This window comes from Cataglyphis hispanica, chromosome 13 (assembly GCF_021464435.1).
Source record: "Cataglyphis hispanica isolate Lineage 1 chromosome 13, ULB_Chis1_1.0, whole genome shotgun sequence".
Taxonomy (NCBI): domain Eukaryota; kingdom Metazoa; phylum Arthropoda; class Insecta; order Hymenoptera; family Formicidae; genus Cataglyphis; species Cataglyphis hispanica.
The window spans coordinates 4,829,999-4,853,455 of record NC_065966.1 but is presented as its reverse complement, the minus strand read 5'-3'; the positions used below and the strand labels follow the sequence as shown (position 1 = coordinate 4,853,455).

Here is a 23,457-nt window from a genome sequence, read left to right as displayed (position 1 = left end):
AACTAGAGTGACTACACGTTCTCTAATGTACATACTCGAAGGTGAATGAAAATCATATGGCAGATGGCAGTATGTATGAAGTGTTATGATCTTTCCCGTCAAGATCAGGAAAGAGGGATGTGCAATGTTCATCGTCTTTAGTCGATGATTGTGTATAAAAAAAGGTTAACAATTAATAAAATGTATTCAGCGACTTTTTATATTTTTATAATTGACACCTCACACACAGGATAGAATCTATTAAATATATGTTCCTTATTATAGGTTATGAATCATTATATCGCATCTGAATAGAGATTATTTTCTATGGAGCGTGTTTGATATGAAATAAGAAATTAAAATAAAAAATTGGAGGCAATTGTCTACTAAAACAGTGGGTATGCAACATTTAGTATAATATTTTTAAAAACTTTATTATCCATATGCATTATTTTTCACAAAACATAAATGAATCATTAACTCCACTAAGAGACTTTTTATAAATATTGCATTAAGTGTAAATTTGTGAATTATGTTGAAAAATGTATACATTGTGAGAGTACAATGTTTTAACAGGTGTAAAAATGGAGCAGCTGCAGACAGCGCTAACAGCTATCAAAGTACTTCGTTCGAATGTTGGACAAGTGTTTGATTCCCTTGGAAATGGTTTACGGGCAGAGCATGGAGATGAAAATAAAGAATCTAAGTATTTATTAGAGTTACAGGAATTATTGACTACTGTGAATCATAATTTGAGGTAATTAAATAAAGTAGAATAAATAAAATAATCATTAGAAATCAAAATAATGAGACAATTCTAAATGAGATAATAATAATTTCATTATTGGATTACATTATTATTAAAACACTTTAATTATGCGATTAATGTTTGCTGTTTGAAACACAGGGATGTAGAACAGGTGATAAGTAGTTTAAATCCGCCACCAGGTCCATTTAATTTAGCTAGCACAACATATCTTAGTCAGGAAACAACACAAGAAAGACAAGCGCTTTATAGTACACTTGTCAATTGTTATAAATGGACAGATAAGATTCACGAATATAGTAACGTTGCTTATACATTGCTCAATCAAAATTCGTTAAAGAGATCTTATATGGTTGCAAGTAGAACCAAGAAAGCGAGACCGTTCTACACCAGTAGTCATAATGTATCTCAAGCGTAAGCTACTCTTAATTCCAATGAGACAATAAATATGATGCTTTAATTTTGGAACTCGAGGTTGAATTAATTTTAATGTACGCTTTTAAATAGGCAAGTCGATTCTATGCTATCAACAGTTGAACGGCAGTTTAGTGACATGACAGTGTCTGTATCCCGTCCATTCGCATCGAATGCAGTATTACATGTTACACTGGGACATGTCCTAAAGGCGTTGATAGCGTTTAAAGGATTGATGATAGAGCGGGTCGTAATCAAGGGTTATGGTGAAACAATGGATTTGTGGACAGAATCTAGGCATAAAGTTTTCCGCAAAGTAACGGAGAACGCGCACGCGGCAATGTTGCACTTCCATTCGCTCGCATTACCCGAATTAGCAGTGCGCTCATTTATGGTAATGACTTGCTAATGATTATTTGTGTATTTGTATCATGAATATTACATTACTGAATATGATTGATTGCTATTTTAATCGCCTGTATATTACGCTAATCTATCGTAGAGATCGTAGATACGCAATCGTTATCATATTTTCTCTCATTTCCAGACATGGTTACATGGTCTAAACAATTTATTTAGCGAACCTTGCAAACGTTGTGGCTTGCATTTGCACAGTGCATTACCTCCAACTTGGAGAGACTTTCGGACTTTGGAGCCTTATCATCAGGAATGCAAGCCATAAGACACAAACTCAGTGTCTTGCATTTCAATTGAATAAATATGAATCTTTGCAAGTACTTTATTAATAATATACAATAATGAAATATAATAATATTTAATCTATATTTAGTCTATATTTTTTGTCCAAAAACATTCATCGATCAGAATATTATATATGCCAATCTGATATGAAAATTTTTAATAAGTAATAATAAAAAAATTCCTATTTATTTCAATATATGTCGCACGTTTTTGCTGATTAATTTTACGATAGTACAATAACGCGCGCTCTCTATCGCGTTCTTCATTGTTAGGATGATGACAAGGTAAAATAAAACATTTTCACAGAGAGAATGTAAGGGCTTTTATAAAAAGAATTCAGTTACATAATACTTAACAAATGTAAATCGCACAGAACATATTTACGTTCCGTGAGAGAAAAATTGCAAAGCATTAGACAACATTAATCGGAAACAACATACGTCATATTACGCGGGCACTCTGTCGATCGCGCTCACAATGGGAAGCTGATCAAATATACGATTAAATTTCGTCAGATTTATTGATAGTGACGATATTTGAAATCTCGATTTCGAACTTATAATTACAGATAAAAATAGATGCCCTTTTTCATGTTGTAGAAGCGACGTCGAAGGGGAAAAAGTATACATTATATACCAATCGAATGATTATTGTTTAGCAAAGGAAACTTATGTGTGATAATTTTTAGAATAGTAATGTATAAATGAATGGGCGCGTAAATATTTTCCTTGAAATAAATCTGCGACAAGTATGTATGTATGTGAGTGTATTTTTTTTTCTTTCTCGTTACCTATGTTCTACGTATGTATACCACTCTTAGTATCGTTATATGCTATTTAGTTTTACATAATACTAATTAATATCATATGTAAATATAATTACGTTATTATATAATATACTTTTCACATAACTGTACACATTCACATCTTGGAATATTGGCGCTCTCCTAAGGGGCGCAAGTCGTTTGAGTGGCAGTGAACTTATTTTACAAATCGTTATTGTAATCACTTATACTTTGCTGGACTGTTCAAAAATTTCTCTTGCTTTTTTTCTCTTTTCTCTTTTATTTCCCACTTTAAGGCTCTATAAACGTTGTAGTATTCAATGAGTTTAATATTGTGTCATTGACTCGAAACCATTGATGCGATCATTGCTTATCTTTTTATCAAAGTCGTGATGAGTGCGAAATACATTATTAGATCTTCGCGTTTAAAGTAGCCATTGTTTTTTAATAATATATATGTATATATGTATATATATGTATACGCGCGCGCGTTATTACAATTTTTTTAGAAACGAATTATTCTCGTTATAGTATTATATGTACGTGGGTCTCAATTACAGATAAGTGTAATCCTTTGCGCATGTAAGGATTAAGAAAGGCCTTTCGTACTGATGCGCTCTCTCTCTCTCTCTTTTTCTCTCTCGAGACGCATAATTGCACGGAGACAGAAAAGCCTTTCGTAACTCGCTTACGGATCTCGCGTTGATTTTTTTTTTTTTTAATTACGTTACGGCATACTGCATTTTCTCGAGGATATAGAAATTACCGCGCGTGTGATGATGATAACGTTTTGGTGCCAATGATCTATCTTTTGTGAACACATCGCAGCATGCCTTTTCTCGGTGAGGTGGTAATCGAAAGAAGGTTTCTTCAACAGGTATATATGGTTGCCGTAGCACGATGTTGGGAGCCGGATATAGTTTTACAGCTACAATAATAATCGTTACGCGTTCGCAATCTCTTTTTACTATGGCGATATAATTTGCATACACGTCGGGTTTGAAAATCTGCGAGAGTTCCCGGAATCGACGCGTCTAGTTTGAACCAAAATATAATCGCACGTACACCATATCTCTCGGTAATTACCGCGTTTGTTAATAAGCCTGTAATGACGATTCCGAAATGGTGAGATAATGACGATATACTCGATATAATTATTATACAGTCATTGCACAGGTGTGTGAGAAAGAGAGAGAGTTTATTCGCCCGTCTCGGTGAAGTTTCCAATTATATTAATTAGCTCTTGTTATACGTCGTGCTATATATATATATACTATCATCTAATAGCTATATATAGTTTCTATATATATGCCTAGCCTAGAGTTATCGATAATTAATATAATATTCTGAATTCTCTGATAATACTCATATAATGCAAGGAGATCTACTTTAGTATATTTTTTTCTTTTTCAGTTCAATATAGCTTTATTGCCTTTCTCACTGATTCTGTATGTTTCGGACAGCTTATAATTAAAAACTTCTTTCAGTTGCTCTCGTTTGAATATGTGATATCTTACGGCGCGTTTCGCGCGTGAATCTATCTGGATCTTTTTTTCCTTATTCATTTATCCTTTCTATTCTAAATACTATATTGCATTTACGTCGCGATCTTTGAAGCAGCAGTATTTATTCAAGTCACGTTTGCCCCGCACAAGTAGATTTGCTTTAGAAAAAAATTGCCAGGAATTTATTATGTAAATCGAAATTCTAGTCTAAAATTGTAGGCTTTCTGTGGTTTTCTATCATATCCTTTTTATTTTTAATATGTTAGCATCAATTTTTATTCTTTATGAGTGCGTTCGAGTAAAGTAATCTTTTTCTTAACAAAGATATGAAATTAATTTTCGCTCATTTAAAAAAAAAAAAAAAATGTTACAGAAAGGCCAATATAAAATTTCGGAAACATTTTGAAAGTAACGAAAGAACGATTCAAGTTTCAGAAATACTTGACCGTCACATATATATTTCAATTTATCGAAAAGTTCGCGTAATAAGAAAAATAAAGATATTTTTATTAAAACGATCAATATACGAATATTAAAAAATTCTCTGTAACGTATTTCAAGCCTGAAGGAAAATATTAATTTATTTAATTTTTAAAGAGAGATATGTAAATGTTAGTAGAGAGATGGTTAAAGGAATGATAAGATTTTTCAATACTAATTTCTGTTTCGGAAAATTAAAGACTCGCAAAAACCGTAAAAAATAATAAAAGAATATAAGAAAATAATAACAAAATAAATAAATAACCATCAATTTCTTTCTTTCTTTTTTACAGATTTATCGAGATGCAGGCTCTTCACTGATATCAAGACTTATTCATCGGATGTACCAAAAGATGCGGACCGCGACATTCGTCAGATCGGTGAGTGATTTTTGCCTAATATTTACGATTCTACGAATTCGTCAGATCGCGATTGAGCTGTTGCATGCGGATAGACGTGAACGCAACGTAAAACGACAAAACGATAGAAGCCGCGGATGCGCAATCACCGTCGATTTCGTCGGCTCGTCACTATCGCGAAAGAGAGCAAGGGCTTCTCTCGAGAGGATCACGGTTGCTCGATCGACTTATTTGGGATCTAAAACGACTCTGAATCAGTATCAGTGCAGATATATACTTGTCCTCGTTTGTGTCATCTCGTCGTCGGTAAGGCTACTTTAGCGGGAAACGGAGTATGCTAGCTCTCCAGTTATATATTGGATTATTATACACTTGCTGTGGCCCAGCGACGTCTCTCAAGTACAGAGTAGAAGTATACAAGTATATACACAGTATTATGTACAGCACGTAAGGAGAGATCGACGTCTCCCTCGGAGTCCCGAAATATCGAATCGTGTGCACGTCCGTTAAAAAGATCGATAGCAGCGGGGGGAGGGGGAGGAGGGAGAGGAGAAGAAAGATTAATGACGGAGTAAGAAAAGGCATGCCTCTGCGCAGACAGGCTGCTGTTATTGATTTCGTGATTCGGACGGGAAGGTGTCGATTCCTGTCGCGATAGAAAAATGCATCGACCTGCATCTCGAAATATCGATCGAGGATTTATTAAGTCAGAGATACAATCAATTTTACGAGGATTGGAAAAATTCACAATTTTATTTTAATTCATAATTTAGTTTTAGATAAATTTTTATATATTTTATTCGCATATTTTCCGTAAATTATTATTATTATTATTATTTTTTTTTTTTTTTACGTTTAGATCTTATCGTTTATACGTTGATTATCGATTTAAAGTAATTTCAAGATATAATATATTACGGAAATATTTGAGATGCGAATAATTAAGGAATCGGCACATCCACTCGGCCGAAACTGAAAGTGTATTTGTAATGTACCCTGCGTCTTGTAAGAGATAAAGTATGGTTGATTAGTTTGTGAATTATACTGCGGTCGAGAGGCACCGTATGAGTTCCGACGTGATCGCGAACGTCGTCGAGGTCGCGGCTAATCGAAAGATAAGCTAATAATTCCATGTGGTTTCTCTTTTGACATTAATTTAATGCAGTTGGTCGATGCCCAATTTGAGATCTTCGATACGAGAGTCGCTACTACTTCGTTCGTTAACGCACTGTTACGCCCCGCGATTTATAAAGGCAAGTAAGTTCTTTTTCCCCCGTCTCCTTTGATTTTGTAAATTTCGAAAAATTGCTAGCCTTCCCTCGCAACGAGAAATAGGCGGATTAAAAGGAATCGGCAGGAATTCATCTTAATTCCTTTTAATTCCCCATTTTTTTTCACACAGGTCGAAGCACCTTTAACCGGCGAATTTTTTCGAATCGTTTTAACGCTTTCAAACATTCCCAATCGTTATCATCTCTCCGTTCATTCGGAAATTAATCAGTCCTTTCACGAAGCGAACCAATTCGATACCTTTCCGTCTCTCCGGCTATATAGCATACACTCGCTCTCGATAATTCCGGAATCGAACGCCGGAAACGACGAAAAGAAAATATCACAGTGTCTCGAGGGCAGGTCGCGTAATCTTTTGAATTTGTTGCGGGTTTATGGCAGTCGCGCGCACAGTACATCTATCCCATCCCATTGTCGTCGTCGCGGAAGTAACAGCGCGCGGCTTAATAAATACACAACACGTTGCGATGAATCGTACAGAGGACAGAGTGTGATACGTAAAAAACGACACGTAGTCCCGACACATGAGTCCTAGAAAATTAATGATATAAAAGTGAAGGGATATTATTATAGATACACGTTCTCGTCGCCTTCGTTTTCTCTCTCTCTCTCTCTCTTTCGAGGACGAAGGGGTTGCTACAGGGAAAGGGGGTTGCCTCCCCCTCTCCTGCCTCCTCGTGTGCGTGTGTGTCTGCCGATTCACATTTCGATATCCTTCCATGTCGCGCAAAGTTCCTCGAGTACTCGTATTAGTGCGCGATCGCCGATGCAGCAATTTTTACGCATTTTTCATTTTCCTAAACATACTCGTCTAGGCACAAATCACTTTCGCAACATTTCGATTAATCTATCTCGATCGCTCGTCTTATCGTCCGCGCGTACGTTTTTTTCCGACTCGAATGCCCGTGCGAAGATCGTATCTTCCGCTTCTACGAGGAGGAGGATCAATCATGTCTCGCTTTCGCCGAGACATCTTCGATCTGTCATCTTTCGATATTGATCCGCCCGATTTATTTATTTCTTTTATATTCGAAACATTTCATGACATCCCGAATAAATTTATCGTCATTAAGTATCATCGAGATGTAAGCTCGATCGGGATAATTTCGACAACACGCACGTGATACTGGAATTTTTCTTAACGATCCCATAATAATCATTACGAAGTCACGATTATACTTATTTCATAAATATCACGATACGATTAAGAAGTGACGTCTGATCGCGCGCGGTTAAATTATTGAAAAGAATTATCGCAGTGCCTTGTTAAAAACATCGGATCATGATAGTTGGAAAAATTACCCCCTACGCCCTTCGTTGAACTAATTCAACTCGCGGAGAGACAGACATACACAGAGAGAGATGGCGATCGATGAAACGAGGAACACTCGTCACTCGTCGTCATGTGTCGCCCGATGATGAGATTTCTCGCAATACTCCGCTTCGCGTTTCTCGTTTCCGGTTCTCCTCTCACTGCCCGCTTCAAATCGCGCCGCTCGTCGTCGTCGTCGTCATCCCCGTAGTCTCGAAGCTTTCGGTCGCGCTCCAGCCGAGGCTGTTCGCGCGACGCAGGCTGTTCCGCAGGAAGGCCGCGCACGCCTTACCGCTCTCGGTGATGATCTCGTACAGCTGCGTCTCTAGGCTAAGGCTGCTGGTGGTGAGCAGCAGCGGTAGCGGTATCGGCGCGTTCATGATCACTAGGTTACCGATATTAAGAGGAGCTGTTTCCCATTGTCAGACACCGCTGTTCGGAAAGCGTGGCGGGGGAAGCGGGGGCGGTGGTCTCTCCGGCTGAGCGGGAGCGACGGAAGAGCGCTCGGATCCAGCTGCAAACACAACTGTGGGGTGCACGTTAATAATGCACGTGTGTACGCGACTCCCTCGACACGTGCGCGCGTATGTCTAATTACTCGCCAACTACTTTCCGGACACATTGCTAAAGTATAGGTTCGGATATGTCACTGCTGTAAGGACAACAAGCAAGCTTCTACCGCACTCTCGATCGTCTCAGTATTTCCTCGATCGGATTAATCCGCGTTGCAGGATAAATACGCTATGACGCTTCGTCTTTATGTATGTGTTTGGCGATTATCCTCAAAATTCAAGACGGCGTCGTGTGATAAGCTCCTTCTTTATAGCCATTGCTACTTTTAACAGTCTCAGAGCTAATCTCATGCAATTTAAGCGCATCGATATAAACTGGCCAAAAAGAAGGTTAATCGCGATGGGAATTATCCTGTTCGATGCTAGAAATTTTCCGGATGTATGTAATTAGTGTTTAAGACGAGGGATGAGTGTCTCCGCAAAATAAATAAATATTTGTTTACTACGAATATTTTTAAACGAAATTTCCAAGCAGCAAACAAAAATAGTGTATTATCGTTATCTGTGTGCACGCGCGCGATAGCCGGATATTATGACATTTGAAAAAAATTTTCAATTTAAAAAAAAAACATGGTATACTTGTTCGTATATACAATTAACAAGAATTATATAATATTCGTGTCACCCTCTTGCCACACGCGAGATATATCTTGATTACATAAATATTAATTAATAATTAAATAATGAGATTCGACTAAGTGACTTAAAGTTTTCAAAGCCAAACGTCCGAAGCTGAAAATTCTCGCGGCAGATGAAACTGCTCTTCGCTCCTACGCACTAGAGATTACACTCATGCGCGCATGCCTGCGTTACACCATTCATGCTGCGAGAGTTTATTGTACAGCATCGTACTAAAATTAATAGCAACAACGCCAAGTATATATGTACATTGGCCTAAGAATTCATTACATTACGAAATAAATCCTCGCCCCGGATTGCCACATCAATTTCACAGAGATGCTATGTCAGTATATAGTATATGTGTCAATGAGAGATTTTGGCCTGCCTTCCATTTAAACTACTACAAAGGCCAGTGTCGATAGCGCATAAGATATATTTATATATAATATATATATATATATATATATATATACGATATAATATTCGTATATAAGTAAAGCAGTATATGAGTATATGTTTATACCCAACTTTTCGTTTAGCGTGAGATTACGTAGCATGAATTAATTGCAAAATGTGTAAATATAATACAGGATGGGAAACTGTCATGTTGTACAGAGATGACGATAAATATAGTACGTATGTTGATACATATAGAGCTTATTATTCTGTGTGTGTATGTGATGTGTGATACAGATATTGTTTACAGTTTATTACAGATTACCGCCGAGAATCGTTGCTCTGCGAAGGCAATATACTTTCGATAGTTTGATTAACATGATTATATCAGCTTGCTTCTGTATATTTTCGGTACATTGATTATGCATTGTCAGAAAAATAAGCTCTACTGGAACTCTGAAAATCCAGCGACTTTTCGCGTATATGTCGCGAGAGTACCTAACTCAAGCAAGTGTGTGAAACAAAAAAAAAAGCCAACGTAGAAAACTACTAGATCGATGTCCAACGTTAATTATTACGTAAAATGAGAAAACGAAAATGTGAATGTAAGCAAGCGTGTCACTGAAGAGTGACGTTTGTCGAAGACGACAGACATTTAGTTTGAAATTTAATTTTCCTCGCAGAGAGATTAAAAGAAAATGTTCGATTAATTATTCGTGCAATTATTCTAATGCATGGACGATGTTATAAATAGATAAAATTTTCTCTCAATATAGAGTACACGTTGCGACACGTTATGATTTGTCTTTTCTTTTTCTTAATTTACTTGTTATCGCGAAAAGATAAATAAAGTTTTTTTTGATATGTTTTTTGAATGTTTTCTCTCTCGCTACAATCACTCGTGTGTGTCTTGTCGAAGCAGCACAATGTATACTTTGACTGTCGTATAACCAGCACTTTGACGCCTCTGCACTTTCGAATTATACTGAAAGCAGAAAAGTAACGTTCGCAAATAAATTCAAAACAGATGTTCCACAATGAAACTACAAATCAGGAAAACTTACGAACATACATATGGCATGCAGAATGATGATTATGCGCGTAAAGCGACGCATGGCAAACAATTCTTGTACACTAGATGATTTGATGATATGTTCGATTATTAATGATTTAAATATATTAAATTTTATTGCTTTAATATGCGCAAAAAAATTTAATGCGTGATAGATGATCAGGTGTTTGAATAAATTATTAACAAATACTTTAAACATAATATACAAAAATTATGATATATAAAATAAATAAGCAACTATAAAATGCAAAAATCTAAAAAAATGAAAAAGAGAACTCAAAAAGTCTAATTTTTATTTATATTCAATTTTTATTTATATTTAATAGAATCAGCCAGTGCGTCAATTTGCATTCAATTCATTCATTCATTTAAATTACCAAAATATTGCCAACGATCCATTAACAGATAAAGATATAAAGTTTACAAAAGATTGAGCTCGTTTATTGAACCGAAAACACCTGATTATAACAATCATCTCACAAAGTGCATCGAAAGAGAATAAAATTCCGTTTCGATAAATTCGCAGCCGCGTTTAAAGAATTGTTTGTCTTGCGAACGAAGATGACAGGGTTTCACACATTATCGTGTTAACGATGTTGGTCAGGGTTTCTTTTTTTTTAAAGCCTTACATGAATCAGGATGTGGCTTCTCCTCTGCCACCATCAGGGCTGCGCTCTCTGCTGGCGGTATGTGTCCCTCTAATGCATTCACACAGTTTAGCATGCTCCTGTAAAACATCACGCGACTTGTCCAAGTTTCCATTTCTTTAAATCACATTTCTATTGATTCATTTTTTTCTTTTCTCTTTTTTTTTTTCTTTGTTTTGCTTTTTTCATCGAATTTTCTTCCGCAGCATCGACTCGACATGCACTGTGTTGCATCTTACGAAATACATTGCTAGAGTTCACAATTTTATCTTATCGATTCGCCATCAATATTATAATTTAATCGCTTTTATTCGAATCCAAGGAATCGGAAATCTATTGGAGCCAGCTATACCGTTATTACGATTTTACCATGACGGATGTTACCATAGACTTGCGATATGATCAGCTGAACTTATTAAATTGGATGATATATGACATTTTAAACAATGAATGATGACTAAATGTAGGAGAAACACAACTACAGATGCAAAGAAAACTCAAGATGCGAAATTCATAGAGGGGAAAATGTAGGTTCGTCTTTATGCTGATTGCGCGATTTACGATTTTGACGAGATGATAAATGAATGACAATCGATATCTTTTAATTCATTGATATCCTAAACGGCTGTTCAGCTGGTTATTCGAAATATTATTCGAGAGAGTTACAACAAATATTATACGTAGAATAAATTACATTTGATTCTTTTCTTTACCATCTACTGAGACAGTATGTATTTTCGAATTCAGAGATCCGTGGATCCACGACTGGACGGATTCACGGATCTTGAGATCACGAGCAACGCCAAGAATCCGTGCGCGAATTTCACGGATGCTCGTGCGCCTTCTTTCTACACTTGTCAATATATATAAATACATATATGTATATAATGATTCATTTCACAGTTTCTAATCTTGTACTAGTACAGCGTTTCACTGGCCTGTGTAGTAAAATTTATGTATATGTATACTTATATGCTAAGAGAGAGAGAGAGAGAGAGAGAGAGAGAGAGAGGTAAAAAGAGAAAGAAAGAATCAAACATATTATATTCGGCAACCTGTGGCAAATTATATATCTAGAAAAAGAATTCATCGAGAGATAATCTCCTACCAAAAAGATGAAGGGAAAATATTCACAAATAAATAAACTCACAATTTTGACAAACAGCAAATTATGATACACACACACATATATATAAATATCTTAGTGCAGAGGATAATACGATTTCTCGTGGAGTCACCGCGTCGACTTGGCTTGTCTCTGACTCGAACGAGAAATCAGAATCCATCCTGATGGTAAATACATTTTGCGGCGTACAACACGAATGGAAGAGAAAGAAACTTAATCCGAATAATTAAATAAACAGACAGATTTATTTCACAATATGATGAATGGTCTGGTTCGGTGATGCCGAAATATTCGTAAGTTCATTTGTAAAATGTCAGCGAGAGCTGGTCTCGAGATTCGGATCGTAGCTTATAATGTGAAATTACACAATGCGTATCGATTAACACAGTTTCTCACGCTATATAATGAGCGCTACAGCTCTCTTCCGTCATCCAATATATATATATATATATATATATATATATATATATATATATATATATATATAACAATATGTAGATCAATAATAGTTTCTGGCTAAGCACGCCAGAGCGTCCACGATATCTTTCTCCGAAAATGAATCGATTGCAGATTATAGATACGTTCTCATTGTTTAGATCTATAGTTTATCAGTAGTGTGGGTATGGTTGGCAGTCTTGGCATCAGATAGGACGGTCTCCGTGCTAGAGTTAGTGGCGAGCTCCTCTTCCCTGTAAGACAATAACGTTACATGTCCAAACGAGCCTCGAATCGTTTTTGGCTTTGGTTTCGGAGAGATCCTATTTTTATCTTTATTTTTAATTATTATTATATTTGCACACGTATCGTAAGCTCGTTTGCTGGAACGTGTATGTATAATGCATCCTACGTGAACAGAAAAAAAAAACGTTTGATTTTTCTCTTTAGTGTATTCGATGACTCGTATCTGGAATTACGTCAGCCGAATATCATAATATAATCTATACTAATTGATGTCTATACAATGTAAAACGATAACGTTTCTGGTAAAACGATAATCTTTTAATGACAGTTACAACGACGAAACGTCAAATAAGATAAATGATGTGTGATCTATGTCTAAGACAGTTTCTAATCAATAACAAAGCATTATAGATAAGCTACTAGTTTGAAATTTAGAAATTAAAATTTTTAGAAAATTTACAAATTAAAATTTAAATATTTCAATTAAAAAAAAAAATAATAACGAAATTTTATAATTATTTTTTGCCGATTAAATAATTTTCAAAACACTACTTCGAAACTTTTTTTTTGTTGCTAAAAAATATAAACCGGTTGTATTGATATTGCATTGCAATAACTGTGGCTATAACTACGTTACCTTTCCTCGCCTATGTTGTAGATATAGAATTGTAAAATAGAAGAAAACATCGAGTTGCTAACGTAAAAGTTAAACCAGATTGTTGACACAACCCGACATTAATATTAGTTTTAAATTATTACAAGCTGTAGAATGCATTATTGTTAGTTTGTTATTCATTGAGCAAACAAATTTACAAGCAAATTAGTAAATTCATAAAACGCTTGGTATATACGTCCTGGATTTTCTCCATCACCGTATCTTTGCGAGGGTGCTTTTGAGAAAGAATTTCCTATACAATAAATATAAACGAATTGAAATGCGAGAAAGCTCAGATGCAGTACCTTTGGCCCTTATTAATTACCATCCAATTATGAACGCGTTGATATTACGCTGGCGTTTCTTAATTAACTTGTCTGGAGAAACAAATGACTTCAAGTAACTTTTGTTAAATCGTAAGCAATGTAACCAATTACCGATTCATTCCTGACGAGTAGAGTTCTTCGAATGTTTCGGCAAAACCTTGGTCGAAAGTAATCGTGAAAGACGAGGGAAAGAAGGAGAGGAAGAATACTCCTCGTATACGGATCGCATTGATTAAACGAAAAAGCTCTCGTCGTAGAAATTAATGAAACACTGACTTATCACACGCGACTTTTACACGACGATGAGCGACGATGCAAAGCGACGACCGCATCCGATTATCTGATCGCAAACATTCGTCGTGGTGGTAGTAGTACGTCAAGTATCCCTTAACGCAATTTCAGAAAACGCTTTCAGTAACGCCAAACAGTAACGTAAGCACTAACATGCAAATCGCACAATACAGCGCCATAAACTCGTGCCAACTATCGACATAAAAAACTTGTTTCAAGACTCTGCCTGTCGCCGAAACACTTGGGCATTGTATGTATACTAAAAGGAGCATGCTGTAAAATACGAGGCTCCAGGAGAGGAAGTCAAGTGATCGGGGCTCTTATGTACGTGATTTTTAGCCACGGTGTGTGTGTGTGTGTGTGTGTGTGTGTGTGTGTGTGTGTGTGCGCGTGCGTGCGTGTGTGTGTGTGTGTGTGTGTATGTGTGTGTTCGCGGAAGCGAAAAAGATTCTCTCCGTGTTTTCGAATTCGAGCGTAATTTGTTTACAGAGGCGCGAGAGCACGTAATTGTAAACACGACGATTTATTCGAGATCGTAAGAAGAGCGCGACAAACGGCAGTGATGGACCGCGGAATTATACGTTATCGTTCGACTTATCGCAACGGATCATATATATATATATATATATATATATATATATATATATATATATATATACCGGTTACATAATAGCCCTGACGAACTTTTAGAAACTGTGAAATGTATCTCCACAAAAGAGAAAAATGTACAATTTATATGGTAACAACTTATATCCATGCAGCTATGTATGTATAACTGTCTCTCTTTCTCTCTCTTAATCAGTCTGACTGATTACGCAATGAGATGGAGACTCGCATGAGCTGGATAAAGTAAGTAAAGATGTTTCGACATGCCAGGCCTTTAGACCAAAGTTATGATAATCGCTGGGATCGAATCGAGATTATTTTTTAAAGCACTTTATCGATCTCTCTCAATCACATCTTAAAAAAATGTTGATAAAAAGAAGAAGAATAATAAAGTATATATAAGACGGAGATAGAGGTGGAAAAATATTTACTTCAATTTTTATTTTGCGTTTCTTGAGAAAATATTCTCTAAAAATTATGGGAGAGTTTTTGCAGGAGCAAAGTATTTTAATGGAAATGCTTCTCTTTTCAATGCATAAAAAATAATCCCATTTTTGAATATGTAATTAGTGGTGTCTTTGATCAATTTATCTTCATGCAGTTAAATAATATAATATTAGTATGTTCGCATAATATACTGTAACAAAGCCACCACAATAACGGGAAACGTGTAGCAGGACTCACCCATAAAGTCTGCTGTCCCGCAAGCTGCTCCTGCTCCGAATAACACAGAAAGCACAATTACGATATATCGAACACAATCGTCGTCATCGTAATAACGAAACAACGGAAATTAACGAAAATCGGTTATCCAGAGAACTATGAAATAATCAATTTATTGAAACGATACATGTACAGTACGTTAAACAAACAAAATGTATATTCACATTTGGCCTTGAAAATATAATCATAAGACTATAAAAAATCTTCAACTCGAACTCGCGACTCGAATAAGTAACGTGTCTCTTACAAATTACATTATACGAAAGAAATCGCAATTTTGTTAATAAGTAATAGTCAAAATAATAGTGTTTACATAATCGATCGCTCTTTTAATGTAACATGGAGCGGATAAATTTTTATCGTGATCCTCTTTCAGAAATCTAACAGAGTATCATCTAGAACTTATAGACCGATCTGGGAGGATCAAGAGCGATTTGTATTTCGTTCGCAATATTTCATAAATGAGATGCTAAAAATTACGTTCTTCATATTTTACATTTTCAGAAGCTAATAACCTACGGGATACTGACTGTTTTCTTTTTTTCTTAACGCTTTTCTCGTGTAATAATTTTGTTACATGATTCGCAATGTCGTGCACGTTGCCTCTTCTACTTGTTATCGATTAGCGCGTTGCGTCTTATTTGCAAATTGTATGCAAAAATGTATTCTCTTAACGAAACAAGTTCGAGATATATGTATATGCAACGAAGGGAAATGAAGCGCGTGACAAAATTTTTAAGTGAAATTTACAACTCTACTTTAGCCTCGTACTTACAAGTACTATGTACAAATCCGTATAAGTAGAAATCAATTTCCTCCTCTTAAAAAAAAAAACGTAAACTTTATCACAGTTCGACTTCTGTTATTGCTTCGAACGAGAACAGCAATGCATGCAAAAATGCGTATAGCGTATTAATGTACTATCTCAACAATATATAATACAGTATATATTTATATATGTATATAGAAAAAAAAAATACATACCACGATTGTCTCGACAAATTATAAAACTCTTTCTCATTTTTAAAGAGTTCGAAAAAATCTCTGTTATAAATATAACAAACATCTTCGTTATCGAACGGACGGATGAATGTTCGGACGGATATGATAACAGTACATTATACGTCAAAAGTACGATATATATTTTAAGATTATTTTATCTAAAGCCCCTCTAACTTCTCCTTTTCCTTGTGCAATTAACGGTTAAGAACTTGTGCGGTTATTAGTTTGAAAATGTGAATTTCGTTTTTCTTAGTTAACTTCAAAACGTATCGAATCAAAAAATGAACGGGATACACATTGAAGGGACTATCGATTTAAGGATTTAAGCTATACGTATGTATAGTATATACATGTATATGTACGTAGTAAAGTACCAAAGAATTCCCTTTGAAAGAAACTAAAGATAGAGGCGGATGCAGAGTATTTAATTATGTATATAACATTATATGCTATTGTGGTACGTACGGGATGATAGTAAGTTGCTTATGTGCTGCATACCTGTCATTACCATGCCTGAATAAAGCTAGAATCTCTTCGAATGTTTTATTCTTAGTCTCAGGAACCTTCTTGTACGTGAAGATCCAGAAGACGGCTAGAAATGCACTGAACGGTAGGAACGTGTAGTTTTCAAGGCTAGTCTGTAACACAGAAATGTCGGCGTAGCAAGTTTGCAGAAAATCGAAACAATGCTCACATCATATTTAATTATTATATTACCGTGTTATTAAATAAAACGCTAACGTACAATAATTAGATATGATATAAAAATTTATTTGCGTCTCGCGAATAGAGAAAATTTATTGAAAAAAAATTGACGATTATCCTTGGTCGTCGTCTTACCTTCATGCTTGGAAAACCGATGCCGACCAAGAAATTAGCCATCCAATTGACGAGGACCGCGATAGACATAGCGGCGGGTCTGGGACCTTGGGAGAACAGTTCCGCCGTGATCATCCATGGGATGGATCCGGGTCCTACGGCGAAGAACACGACGAAGCACAGAGTAGACACTACCGAGATGTAGGACATCCAGTCGATCATTTCCTGCACATAGCCAAAGAACTCCTATCAGGCAGTAGAATCATGTTCTTCTTTCCTGAGCAGCTGGAGGAGCCTCAGGAAAAAAAAAAATTAAAATAAAATAAATCGCACGGCAGGCCCAAGAAATCAATATTGAAAACTCGGAAACACATATCGAACGTATGCGTAATAATTTGTAATGTACTGCATGCAGTGCGTAGCTCAATCCTGTGTAATGAAGGCGACGGAAGTATCTCCTCGTATATAATGACAGTGCCTTGTTATACGATACAATCTCTCGTTAAGCGGTGAAATTGCTCTTTTGATGAGTGCCAGGATTTGCTTTGACCTCGATTATAATATATAATTCGATTATATGTAATGCTATCGTTGTTCTACGCACGAAACATTCACTTGTGCAAGCAGTCTCGGAGATACAAGTCTGATGTGTTCTCATCTTTTCTCAAACAATTCGTATGAGTGAAATTAATCATCCTCAACATAATGTCGTTGAAAAAATATAATGTGCGCATTGTACAGGATGGCTCTTGTAGTTAATCGCTATCGAAGAATGAATTATTCTTTATCAAATTCTGTAAAGTGTGAAAGCGTCGGTGCCAGACATTCAGTAGCTGAAGAATCATTGAATTTTATTCGTAAAAAGTAATGGATAAATGTATTATGAGAGAGATTATTTATAATAAATATGTTAATTGCGGATGTAATTGTTGATGCGACATACACAGTGACAGGTTTGAGCCAAATAGAACATAGGCTGATTAATAAACGGGAAATATCTCCTCCAGACAGTCACGAAAGAGGTCGTCAGTGGTGAAGGGGAGGGAAGGGACACGGGTTATCAAGAAGCAATAGTAAGCCAAAATAACAAAATAGCATGCAAGCGTATGATACATATGACACATTGCTTTATTCCCGTATTTTATAATATCGATTTTCTTTCATCTTTAGTTAAGAGTTACGGGCGCGAGAGGTATTTATAAAAACGATCTTTAAATATATATTTGTCGCATTTGAAAATTTGTATCGAGCAAGACAACGTTCACATGCATCGAAATATAAAATATTTACAATGCAAATGAAAGAAACGGCATGCGGATATAGGATGTGACTTAATAATTACATGAATGGCGGGGAGAAATTAACATGAATTGACATAGTGATGCAAAAATTCGTATAAATATAATAGTGATTCTCACTGTCGGTGCAGTGCTGCACTCCAGCTGTGAACAAAGTGTTAAGTACACCTTTCGCCAAGGTGCATAGAGTGTCAAAGCGCAAATACGTAGCTATGTACAATTCATTTGTCGTTTGTAATGCGATTTTCCTTAGTAAAGCGCAAAGTTCTTAACAGTATAGAAACATATTAACAAATTAGTTCGTTGTAATCAATAGAATCTTTATCCTTATCGTCTTCTAAATAATCTAATAATCGAATAAATGATCCTATTAATAGAATTACGTAGCAAAGAATAGCATACTTTAATTTTTTTTTTATAGTTTAGTTTAAATTAAGTTAACGGACGATAAACACCAGCAAAAAATTTCCTCAATATTTTTTGCGATACTAAACTTTTTTCGTAACTGTTCTAAAAATAATGTTATGACTGTCGAAAGCAAGTAAGAGGAAAATTTTAAATCTATATTATTATCAGCTGTAGCTTATCATTAAAATAACGATGAACACTTTTCATAAGAATGCATTAAAATTTTAACTCACCTTTATGAGAAACGAAATTGTGATGAATATTGAAAAGATAAACATGCCACCGAGACCATACAAGTGCAATGTACGCCTTCCTGTCCTATCCATGAGCGGGATGGACACTAGCGTCATACCAACCATAATGGCACCAATGCCAATGGTTGCAAACTTGGCACTCTCGTCCGTTAAACCAGAACTAGTGAACAGATTCGTGGAATAATAAAATACCTGAAAAAGAGTAATAATTTTATAGCAAAGTCGATAAAATAACATTGATAACATTGATAATGGAAAAGAAATTGTAGACGATTTTTTATACCATAAAAATCGTTACTTACGGCATTAATACCCGAAAGCTGCTGCGAAAGTTGCATAACCACACCAATAACGAGAGGTGCTCTTAAAGTTGGGCTGCATATAAGCTCGGTCATCGAGATTGTAGACTCAGCTTGTTGAGCTCGTTCCTCCGCTCTCATCTCTTCAATATCTTCTTCTACTTGGTTACTGGCTCTCAACCTTCTCAAAGCTTTCCGAGCCTCTTCCTCCCATTGTTTAGTAATGAGCAAATATCTGAAAGCATTTTTTCTCATTAATAATAATTGTAATATCGCTTCTATACATCAATCGCGAACAAAGAATTATTTGAAATGTAAGGAGTTAAAAATCGATGTATTTTTATTATTAAACTTCTTCGACGAATCCTTCGATTAAACTCTTCGAAAAGTCTATTCAAGTCGAAAATAGAAGATTTGTTTTGAAATTACATTTATATGAATTTTATATCTCACCTTGGAGATTCCGGGCAAACTGGAAGCAGCAATAGCTGTAGAATGGCAGGACAGATAGCTAGTCCTAAGAGAACGGGCCAACCCTCGTTTGTTCCAAGGATTTGCTCGATGCCCAGCACCTGGGAGACCAGGAGGCCCACCGTAACAGCGAGCTGGTTCACCGTGCCTAGGCCGCCTCTCAGGTTCAATGGCGCTATTTCCGATATGTACATGGGAACCAACGAGGTGTTCAAGCCACAATTGACACCGATGATGAACCGTCCGAAGAACAACATTTCGTACGACTCAGCGAGCTTCGTGAAACCCATCAGGCACGCCCCCACGATGCCCAGCACGTTGTTTAGCAGTAAGCCTCCCTTTCTATGGTTCAAAAAAATAAAAGACCGAAGTTAATTTCTATATTCTATTTATATCATGATTATGCAACAATTATTATCTAGATTTTATAGAATAAATAGAAATTTTGGGTGAAAAGATAGATAATAAAGAAAACGTAAGGAAATATATAAATTATAATTTGAAAAGCATTAATTATATATAAAATAGCAAAGCTGATATAATATTGACGCTAACCTGCCAAATCTGTTGGCGATTGTTCCTCCACTGAAACCACCCACCATACCACCGATCGCGAATATGCTCACGGCCACAGAGTATAATGTCTTGACAGAATCATCCGAAATATCCTCTCCGTATCTATCCTTGTACACATCTTTCATAAAATTCTCTATGTTCTGTGAAAAATTTAAGCGCGATTAATTTACAGAAATATTTGCTTATGAAAATTATTTGCGACATTTATTGTACATATATTTATAAAGAGAGCCGCGTTTTTATGTTAAAAAAAAAAAAAACGTACCACTTCAGGCGCGTTAATCACTCCAGTGTTGTATCCAAACTGCAACATTCCCAATACGGCTGCCAGTATCGCATACGATAGGAAAAGTGTCAGTCCCTGAAAGTAATCGGATTTATTGTTTACGCGTTTACGCACGTGAGAAATACACGTTTCTTTTAACATACATAACAAACGCAAAATATAATAAAAGGAAAGGGAGTTAATGAAGTGTATTAAATAAAAATGGAGCGATGGAGTACTGCAAAATAAAATAAAAATACAAGGACATAGGATTTAATTTTGCAAGCTTTTATTAACAGTTTCTCTTACACACATTATCGATAAAAATCATACACATCGCTAAATAAATTAAAGCATGAGTAATATAACGTGAGAGGCAACCATTCGAAACGCAATAACTCAAACTTCGCGTTAAAACATTTCTCTAAAGCATAAAACAAAAGTTGTGTAAAAAAAAAATAACATTATTTTTTAAAGCCGGAAATCACCTGCTCCAGGAGCCTAAGTTTCCGCCGATGGGAGTGCTCTTCCAGTCGATCCACGTACTCCCGTAATTCCTCTATCTCTTCCTTAACTTGCTGTACCGTATCTAGTTCGTGCTGCGTGTCAGGAAAAAAAAATACCTGAGACACACTTCCATACATACCAAATACGATTTTTACATGATTAAAAGAAGGGTACGTCAACTGACGCAGGAATTTTATGCTCTTAAATGTGAAATTTTCTACGATAATTTATGTATATGTATAACTTTATTTTCTTTTTCGATTACACGCATGTAACTTTTTCCCCGTTATCTGCATACCATTTATGTATCTCTAATTATCCAAAAATATTTTAATATTATACGATCTTATACCTTTATATAAAAGAAATAAAATCGAGAATCTTTAATTCTTTTACTTAAAAAATATTATGAAATAATCAGCCAAATATTTTTTGCTATTAATCTTTAAATTAAAAAAAAAATGACATGAGTGCAACCACATTAAAAAAATTTTATTAAATTTATTATTAAATTATTTTTTTGGAATAACATTTTTGTGCTTATAAATTATATTTCTTTTCTCTTCGGCATCATTATTTGCAAATTAAAGATCAGTCTATCAGAAATCAGAAATAGTTGGATCAAGCAACGTTCAAATCCAAAAAAAGAATAGACGCATCGGATAGAGTACCTTAATCGCGACCATGTCCCGCTTCACCTCGCTGACCTCGCTCTGACAAGACTCTACGCTCTTCGTGAGCTCCTGCAGCTGCGTGCGGATCTCGCAGAGAGCGACGGTGGTCTCCAGCTGGCGGTCACCCCGCTGCAGCTCGTCCAGCTTGGCACTCAAGTTCATACTCATAACGCTGACCTGTTTCTGCAGACTGTTCCCACACACATAATCCCCGCGTGAATCTCGCTGATTCGTACGGGCGAGCAGATCGACAACATTGTCGAGCACACTGACACTAGACGTTCAAGGCTAAAGCTATTTGCCTATAGATCCCTAAGATAAAATCCAACTATCTCCGCGTTTAACTGCCGAGCATCTTCGCCTGCGAGATGATTTAGCGTGCCGCTTTCTCGCGCGCGTAATTTATATCGCGTACATGATGTATACGAAGATCCGCAACGATAGTTACGTAACGTTATGAGGAATAAAAATAAAAGACGGTTCGATATAGGTGCAAAAGTGCGGAGCACGTTCGTCCCTCGAGAACTCGAAAACGCGGCGTGTCAGCGTTAGCTCGGCAGCTCATGGGAATGTTGGGTAGATGTAACACGAATAGCACGTGAACAGATATATATATATATATATATATATAATATCTATCTATATATATACGTACAATCGGCTCTCTCTCTATATATAGTATATATTTATGTAATAAATAATGTCAAGTTGCAGAAAACAATAGCAGACAAAAATATAAACGCCACTAAAAGCACGTCTAAGGTGTGTGTGGTGAGTGTGAGGGGTAACAGACACTACGGTGGAGATATATATATATATATATATATATGTATATATTCTTTGAAGCTGTGCACATATTAGATGGAAGTTTGTGAATTCGCGTATGTGTAGATATAAAGTGCTTCGATATTTATTTGAAGAAAGAGAGAAAGAGAGAAAGAGAATGTCGAAATGATACTCTTTGTCCGCGAATTGTAGAATCTCGCAAACTTATAACTATACCGCTTTCGGATCACTTCTCACGGCGTATACAATTATTTCTACGGCCACGATGCAGGAATGTGCAAGTGAGTGAAAATGACTGATATCTCGCACGCGCTCAATGTACATAATACGTATACACGTGTGATCATGATGAGGGATTATGAGACTTTCGAAACGAACTCGGTGAATTGGCAAACTCATCGATCGATGTGCACAGCCAAGCAGAAAGAGTGACTTAAGATGAGATATAATAGAATAAAGCGAGAGAAAAAGATTTCTTTTTTTTTTTTTTTCTAAAATATGTAATGAATAGCAGCAGGTGAATAGCAGAAATGAATGAGCACATGATTCGAAGAGACGTGAGGAGAGATGAGATAGAATGTAAAAGATGGAGGAGAAGAGAGAAGGGTGACGAACAGATATAGACATAGAGAGACGAAAATATGTACACTTATCAAACAAAAGATTGCACCATTATTCGAACGATGAAAAATGATGACAATAGATTGGGAAATCGAGAATCTAAGCATCCGAGAGTTTATCGAGAAATGCATTCAGAAATATGTGCATTTAAAAATCTATACATTCAAAGA

General features: G+C 36.0%; 2 protein-coding genes across 19 annotated transcripts in view; one reads left to right on the top strand and one right to left on the bottom strand.

Annotated features, from left to right (window-relative positions):
• Positions 1-58: 58 nt before the first annotated feature.
• Positions 59-3,434, top strand: LOC126854260 (mediator of RNA polymerase II transcription subunit 27). Of its 3 annotated transcripts, none has more exons than XM_050600828.1 (6): positions 59-164; positions 265-373; positions 556-736; positions 887-1,159; positions 1,253-1,553; positions 1,707-3,434. In XM_050600828.1, the coding sequence occupies exons 3-6, from the start codon at positions 564-566 to the stop codon at positions 1,839-1,841; spliced, it is 882 nt and encodes a 293-aa protein (XP_050456785.1). In that variant the 5' UTR covers positions 59-164; positions 265-373; positions 556-563; the 3' UTR covers positions 1,842-3,434. The 3 variants fall into 3 exon arrangements, with proteins under 3 accessions (XP_050456785.1, XP_050456783.1, XP_050456784.1); XM_050600826.1 differs by having other exon boundaries at positions 265-377; XM_050600827.1 differs by having other exon boundaries at positions 69-182; positions 265-377.
• The window catches only part of LOC126854210 (glucose transporter type 1), a 39,162-nt gene continuing 17,871 nt past the window's right edge, over positions 2,167-23,457 (bottom strand). For 6 of the 16 annotated variants that reach the window (XM_050600696.1, XM_050600695.1, XM_050600694.1 and 3 more), the window contains 12 exons: positions 21,878-22,070; positions 21,188-21,298; positions 20,700-20,795; positions 20,414-20,574; positions 19,841-20,200; positions 19,391-19,622; positions 19,068-19,280; positions 17,150-17,374; positions 16,808-16,947; positions 15,269-15,298; positions 10,882-10,979; positions 2,167-8,117 (listed from right to left, as the gene is read on the bottom strand). In XM_050600696.1, the coding sequence (XP_050456653.1) occupies positions 8,014-8,117; positions 10,882-10,979; positions 15,269-15,298; positions 16,808-16,947; positions 17,150-17,374; positions 19,068-19,280; positions 19,391-19,622; positions 19,841-20,200; positions 20,414-20,574; positions 20,700-20,795; positions 21,188-21,298; positions 21,878-22,070 (1,963 nt within the window). In that variant the 3' untranslated portion in view covers positions 2,167-8,013. Of the gene's footprint in view, positions 8,118-10,016; positions 10,166-10,881; positions 10,980-12,251; positions 12,715-15,268; positions 15,299-16,807; positions 16,948-17,149; positions 17,375-19,067; positions 19,281-19,390; positions 19,623-19,840; positions 20,201-20,413; positions 20,575-20,699; positions 20,796-21,187; positions 21,299-21,877; positions 22,071-23,457 lie in introns of those variants that run through there. The other 10 variants (XM_050600698.1, XM_050600702.1, XR_007688079.1 and 7 more) reach the window with 10 other exon arrangements.